At 42.7% G+C, this 7,873-nt stretch overlaps 1 protein-coding gene across 1 annotated transcript; it reads left to right on the forward strand.

Annotated features, from left to right (window-relative positions):
• The first annotated feature begins 2,429 nt into the window (after positions 1-2,429).
• On the forward strand, positions 2,430-7,786 carry Lamtor5 (late endosomal/lysosomal adaptor, MAPK and MTOR activator 5). The gene is made up of 4 exons (NM_001106462.1): positions 2,430-2,683; positions 3,507-3,568; positions 5,593-5,710; positions 7,342-7,786. Exons 1-4 carry the CDS (start codon positions 2,454-2,456, stop codon positions 7,400-7,402), a joined length of 471 nt encoding a protein of 156 aa, NP_001099932.1. The 5' UTR covers positions 2,430-2,453; the 3' UTR covers positions 7,403-7,786.
• The last annotated feature ends 87 nt before the right edge of the window (positions 7,787-7,873 follow it).

Here is a 7,873-nt window from a genome sequence, read left to right on the forward strand (position 1 = left end):
GATAACTCAGGTAATTTCTCCAAAGCACGCACCCCCCAAAGCCTGGATTACACCACATAAATTGGAATCCTAAGAAAGTTAGAATACTAGAACCAGGAGCTGGGGAGATGTCTCAGACAGCATTCTTACCTTGCAAATGTGGAGACCTGGGCCTGGTTTCCAGATCCCATGGGTAAGTGCCTGGACAAGGTGGCACACAGATAATCCCCAACACTGAAGAAGCTGAGATGGGTGAGATGGGTGAGGACATGAAGATTCCTGAAGCTAGCCAGTCAAGCAAACCTAATCAAAGCCCCAGACTATAGATAGATCTTGTCTCAAACAAACAAGGTTAATGGCACCTGAGGATCAAGACAAGGCTGACCTCTGACCTCAGAGAGCACATGCACATACATGCATGAAAATCTACAAACACAGTGAACCCAAGCATACACATGTATCAAGACACACATGAACATACATTCAAACACACAATTCTGGAAGCATAGCCAAGTATGTGGCTCATAGCTGCAATTATAGCATTAGAAGGCTGTGGCAGGAGAATCACACATTAGAGATAAGCCTGAGCTGTAAAGTTAAAAATAATAATTCTGCAAGTTTCATTTTAACAGTATGGTAAACAAACAGCGATCAGGTGACCGGGTCTTGGCCTCTTCTCTTATGGGTACCAGATCAGAAAACAGACTGAGTAAATGTCAGAGGTCAGATTGCTAGAGGAAGCTTAGTGCAAGGCATGCTGCACAGGAAGGGGTAGAGATGAGCCATGGATACACCATGGTTTTCATAAAACCTTCGCAGTGAAAACCTTCACAGTGTAAATAACACACACACACACACACACACACACACACACACACACACACACACCATAAAAAAAAAAAAAAGCACAGTATCGGGCTATAAGAATATCCAACCAGCACAACAATGGTACCACCAGGGCAGAGGGTGGGGAGGGGACACAAGAGCAACTTAACTGGTCACTAATAAACAGAAAATTCACTTTAGGCATTTGGGGTGTTTTGCAGCTATTACAAACAAAGCAAATAAAAACTTACTGCCATGAAAAGATACTTATAATAAATTCTGTGAAGAACCCTGCTACAGAATTCAGAATTGTATATATAATATGTACGTTGCTTTTGCATTAAAAAACATTACAAATAATACATTTGCATATAGCCATATGGAAAAGATAGTCTCCAAAACACCCTTATCAGTCTGCACAGTAGGACTGCGGCGGGTGGTTAGTTTATTCTAAAGTGTTGGTTGGGGATTTAGCTCAGTGGTAGAGCGCTTGCCTAGCAAGCACAAGGCCCTGGGTTCGGTCCCCCCCAAAAAAAGGAGAAAAGAAAAAAAGAAAAAAAATAGTTTATTCTAAAGTGTTTATACTGGTTACCAGTGAACCCAGCATTTGGGAAGTAAAGGCAGAGAGATCAGTAGTTCAAGGCCAGCTGCAAAGACTCTGCAAATTTGAGGCAACGAGGAGTTATATGACATACTGTGTCTAAAACAAAAAAAGGAAATATAAAATTTAAAACTCAGTTATTTCAAAGTAATAATACATGGTCTTCACCATCACCTAAACCTAATTTCTTTTCCTAAAACTTCCAACCACCTAGCTATCAGAAGTATCAATGCAAATTAAATTTGGCACATGGCAGTAAATCAGAGGACGGAGGTGGGAGGATTCGAGGCCAGCCTGTGCACCATTGTTGTTAAGATTCTGACACTTTCCCACCATTTAGTTTGGGGTTTCAACCTGTGCCATCTCTTCCTTTAGTCCCTTGTGTGCACCCCTCTCCATCGGTCCTGTGTGATCGGTTATTTCTCCGATACTGGTGAAATGAGTCAATTTAAACCAGACTAGATTATGTTAAAGGTAGGTTTATTGGGAAGTTGCTCTCCGTGGGCGATTCACATCCCCAAGGACCAAGGCCAGGGAAGTCTCCATGGGGAAAGAGGGGGTGGGGGAGGGAGGGAGAAAGAGAGAAGGGGGCATGCATGCAGAGAGAGAAGAGAGGGAGAGACCAAAATGTCTAGATTATGTAAAGAGGAATCTCTGGGGGAAGGGCAGCCCAGACCCTGGGTTGCAAAATTCAGGGCTGGGAATATGGCATGCCAGCTAGGGATTGAGGGATGTTGTGAGAACCTGAAGTCCAGGTATGCTATGATATGTAAAGTATACACCCCAGTCTCTTGTCCTGGAGTCAGAAACCGAAGACTGTCTTCTTGGCGATTGCCCTATTGCCTAGATGAGACCCTGCCGGATCTGCCTGGTTACTTTAAAACTTAAACAAGATCTACCTCTGGTTAGGACTGGACATTGTTTGAACCAAAATCCAAAGGTTAAAAATCACTAAGACCAAATGCTAGGCCAGGAAAAGGCCCTGGGGCCCGACCTCAGACCTCCTTGCGGATGGAGAATAATCTGAAGGCCCATTACACCGAATCAAATGCCAGCTAATGCCGGTTCTGTAGTGGTAGCTATGTCTTTTCGTAAAGAGTGCGAACGCGGCGCCACGATGAATTTGTTCCCTCTGGAGACGCCGTCCGCGCGCCCGCCTCGGTCAAGTCACGTGACCGAGGCTTGCTGTGAAGGAGGAAGTGTTTTGCCGAGGGGTCTTGGGCTGGGGCGGACAGTGTACGGGATGGAGGCGACTTTGGAGCAGCATTTGGAGGACACGTGAGTAGTGCGTGCAGCACGTCCTGGGCTCGGGACAGGGGGCTGGAGTGGGACAAGCCGCATGGACCGCGAGTGTTTCCGGATGCCTTCGGGGCGCTGGGCGGCGAGCAGGTGACTTCTGCAAACAACTGGGCCGCTCGTGACTGGATATTAAAGTTTTGCTAGGCTCTGTGAGCTTCTTTGTAGAGCTAGAGTCTTGCGGGCCCAAGCGAGAGAGGCCCAATCAGCTGTCGTGTTGAAGTTGTCCTTACAGTCGAGTAGCTCTTCAGAAGTTTGGGAAACGGATTAAGTTTGGGGAAGGGTGTCCCAGGTGTGCTAAACTGAGCCCCCGCGGTGCAAAAGCACACGCACATCGTCCTGTGTTTGTAACCCATCAGTTACTCAGCGCTTGTGAAGTAAATACATCCGTTAAGTTTTTCGGCTATCTCTAAAATTTAAAATTGGGAGGTCTTACAAGAAGACGCGCTCCCTTCAGCTTCTTAATCCCTTCCAGGAGCAATTTCTGTTACTTAGATTCGTAACAGTTTTCTTAATGAGTTGCTGTCCTAGAGCATGCTTTTATACCAAGGACAGAACCCTATAGATAACTGCATTGTTTGTGGCTTTGTGAAGCAGAGGTACCTGGCTCAGTCTGTTGTGAAAAAAAAAATCCTTTCTTTATTTAAACTACTCACAGTTTTTCTTTTGGAAGGGGAAGAAGTTTTTTTAAGGACTGATTTGAAGTGGTTAATACTCGGTGCATAGAAAACCTGTTTGTGCTACAATAATTTGAAGTATTTTCTTAATATCATCTGGTTCATTTTTCTTGCGCTCCCAAAATTAGAATGAAGAATCCATCCATTGTTGGAGTCCTATGCACAGATTCACAAGGACTTAATCTGGGCTGTAAGTGTCTGCTACTAGCCTCCCTTTGGAGTTCACTGGGAGTCTTAACTTACTTTGCTACTATTTTGTAGTTTTATTCCTGTTACTGTTGGGGTACAGAGATTATCTCTAATTAAGAGTAGATAATTGAAGCCTTTCAGTTGTTTTTTAAAGGCAGAAATATTCCTCCCAGTTCTACCGTTGGTTCTACTAAAATGGTTTTGAATAAATTTTAAGTGGTCTGGAAGAGGGCTTTAGATAAGGAAAATCATTGCTGAATGCAGTCTCTGTGCAGGGACTGTGCAGTAAGTTATTGTCAGTAAAAAAAATAGGGATTTCATAGTTAGACACATTTGACTTCAACCCCATTCTCCTATGCTGTCTGCTAGCAATGTGAGTTCAGAACAGAGGGAGCCTCTTGGGGCTTCAGTTTCTTCACTGGGTTGATTTCATATATATATGTGTGTGTATGTATACATATAATTGTGTGTGTATCTTTGAAGAGTTACATGTGTTGGGCTCTTAATTACCAGACACCCTTATTATTATTATTATTATTATTATTATTATTATTATTATTATTATTATTCCTCCTCCTCCTCTTTTTTTTTTTTTTTTAAACTTAACTCTACATGACCCTGACTGTCCTGGAACTCACTTTGTAGACTAGGCTGGCCTGTAACTCAGAGATCTGCCTGCCTCTATCCCTTGAATGCTGGGAACAAAGGTGTGCACCACCACACCCAGCCAGGCACCATTCTTAGTGTTTTGCATTCTAAAACTTAAATATCCCCCCCCACACACTCCCAGAGTCCTTTATGGTAAAGAAATTAAACTTGGAGCTTAAGTACCTCACCCTGGGTCATAGAACTAATGAATGGTTGAGATAGGATGTTTTTAAAGCTGGCTCCAAAGCTTGAAACACTCGGTACAGAACCAAGATGTGATGTTCAATAAATTGTACCAATTACAAATAAGGAACTAAGTCCAGAAAGGTAAATAGCTAAAGTTAATTAATGTCAGAAACTCATAAACCCAGGAATTCTTATGACTGATGCAGATTTTCAGAGCTCTGATCTTTTGCTGGTATGATAACTGACAGAAGTAATACAGTTATGTCTTATACAAAAAGCAGCCATTTGGAACTAAGGTAAAAATTTTGAAGCATTTGCCAAGCCACTAATGAAACATCTTTAATGCGCATGTGAAAAAAAACTGAGTAAGTAAAACCTTGACGGTGTGAAGTGAAGTTGCTATTTCCAGGAGCCTTGCAGGCTGCACCTGGGCCTGTGGATTTTTGTGTGGTGAGTGGTGATAGTGCAGAATTTCTGCCAGGGTGCTATACTGTCTGCCTCCTTAGGTTCAGGTGTAAGCAAGCACCTGGTGCCTTTATTTCAGGAATCTATGATCGGCTTGGTGGTTACCTTTTCTACTTAGAACCTGATCTAATTAGCAATACAAGCTAAAGCAGTAACAGTAAAGAATCGGGGGACGTTTGAAAGGAGCCCAGCTTATGCTAGCAGAAATCGTTGCTCACAGGTCTTCACATATGCTGGCAAGGTGATCTTACAGCTGGACTTCTGAGTAATGGCTTGTTATTTGAGGTTGAGCATAGGAAAAGAAACTCAGATTTCATTTCCCATAAGGAATTAATTAGTGTCAACAAGCCCCTTATCCATATCGAACGCTTTTTGTCACTCTCGCCTTTGAATTTCTTGGTTTCGGCAAGGTTCCTATAAAATGAAGTTAGGCCCATCAGCTGACTTGAATTACAGCTTCCTTGTATGCTTGAGAAGGTGTTTAGAGACAGTATAGTGATGGGAATGACTCTGGAAACTGCGTGTCATTTACGACTTTGCTGATTTAAGAACAACTAACTGCCAGACGTTCTCACTGATGGAGTCAGCTGAGGACCAGGTGGGATATCATTCCATGTTAGAACTTAACATAAAGCAAAAGGCTGTGAGCTTTTTAACAAATAATTCAGGAGAAGGTACTAACCTGTAAGTTCATGTTAATTTTAGACACTTTTCACTATTTCCTAGGCCGTGGTACCCTGTCGGATGAGCATGCTGGAGTGATATCTGTTCTCGCCCAGCAGGCAGCTAAGCTGACCTCTGACCCCACCGACATCCCTGTAGTGTGTTTAGAGTCAGATAACGGGTGAGTACGTGTCAGCACACCCCTTCTTTTTGTTCTGACAACCTGACTGGGCTTCCTGCGCATTCAACCGTGGTTCTTTAGTCAGTGTTCCACAGAGCCGATGGACATCCAAGCCCCATGACAGACAGACCTTCATTCAAATGAGAAGAACAGTCATGAGCAGTCAGTTTGCCCCCCCAGAGCAAAACAGTAAAAACACAAAAACTGATTAGTTGCATAGAATTCCCTAAAGTACTGTTTTAAAGATATTCCTAGATAAAGGTCTTTATTCAAATGCTAAGTGATACAAGAAAACAAAACTGTGGGGCTGGAGAGATGCCAGTGCTTAAGATGAGTGTGTGAGCCACAGTCCTGAAGATAGCAGCTCACATTCTACACCCCAGCCACACAACAGACGCCTGTGACCAAGCTCCAAGCCAGAGAGGCAGACACAAGGGTTGCTGGGGCTTGCTGTCTTCCAGTCTAGCAGAGAAAAGGCGTCTCTGGCTCAGGGATAAGAGCACACAGAAGTATCACAGCTCCAGGAATAGATGCAGAGTGATAGAGGACACCTAGCAGCTTCTTCTGACCTCCATGCATGTACATAGTTGTGTGTGCATGCACACACTTGTATGTGCACACTTGCACAGACATAGAATGTATGAACCTTTAAAAATGCATACTATGATCAGTCAGGGGGAGGGGTGGGTGGGAAAGAATTGGGTATTAATATTAATGTATATATAATGTATATGCAGATTAAAATTAGAACCAGGAGCCAGCAAGATGGCTAAGCAAATACACGTCCTTGCCAAGTGTGATGACTGGAATTCCATGCCTGGAACCCACATGGTTAAAGGAGAACAAACACCTGAAGTTGTCATGCAAGCAGCACACATACAGACACCGAAAAACATACAATAAAAATTAGGAGCTGGGGAGGTAGCTCAATGGTTGAAAGCATATACTGCCCTTCCAGAGGACCTGAATCAGTGCCCAGCACCCACATTTGAAAGCTCACAACCACTTGTAACTCCAACTCCAGAGATCTAACACCACTTTCTGGCCTCCTCAGGCACAGACAGACACACACACACATAACAACTTCTCAGGCACATACAGACACACACATAACTTTTTTTTTAAATTTTTTAATCTAAAAATTAGGACCAGGAAGGAAGCCCGGCTAGTGATAGCATATTCAAGGCCCCGGAGTCTAACTCCAAGGATTCCACAAAAAACCTCCAGAAAAAATCAGAATCATGTTGATAGTAGGGTTAAGGATTACTTTGTTTTTAAAAAACTTCAAATGTGTAAAGGATTGATTTCCTTTTTATGTTATATTTACCCGTGATTCTCAGATGTTTCATGCCCGTCTGTGGTATCTACTTGTTTATTTTATTTATCTTATAGGAAGATGTGCCTCATGGTTTGAGAATGTAGTTCCCTTATGGATGGGAAAGCAGGCAGAGGTTATGGCAGGAGGAGTCTGACTGCCACTTCTCAACAGGGACTGTTCATATTTGCTTTTGTATGTAGATATAAATTGCTGTTGTTTTAGATCTTAAACTAAATATATTAAATATATTTAATCTTATATTCAAGATACATGTATTAAGAGTGTGCTGAATATTTTCTATTTGGCTTTTCAGGAATGTTATGATCCAGAAACACGATGGCATCACAGTGGCTGTGCACAAAATGGCCTCTTGACATCTGATGCCAGCTCTCCAGTGGTCTCCCACCGGGATTCAGTCATGCCTGTCTCAGTTAACTTGTAAAACTATTAAAGTTCCAGAAATCGGGCCATTCACTTAATGTCCAATGTGGACTTCTTATTAATATGACAGTCAGTTACCAAGACGTCAGTTAGGAGTGTGGTGGCCTTGTCTGGGCTTTTGTCACTCTGCTCTTTGGTGACAGCCACTGTAGTCCAGGATCATATCCCTCATGGCCTAGAACTGTGTAGCCCAGGCTGACTTCAAATTTATGGTCTTCCTGCTTCAAACTCCTATATCCTGGGATTTAGCATTTGTCATGGTCTAGGTCACTTTGTATATAGAACTTTGTTGTGGTCAATAAACCTATTCTGAGGGAAGTTTGCTTCATTTCTGGTCTTTTAAAATTCTTATTTAATGCTCATTTTTCTTTTTTCAGTTAACAAATTGTGAATTTTTTTTTCTC

The sequence above is a fragment of the Rattus norvegicus genome, chromosome 2, assembly GCF_036323735.1.
Source record: "Rattus norvegicus strain BN/NHsdMcwi chromosome 2, GRCr8, whole genome shotgun sequence".
Classification (NCBI taxonomy): domain Eukaryota; kingdom Metazoa; phylum Chordata; class Mammalia; order Rodentia; family Muridae; genus Rattus; species Rattus norvegicus.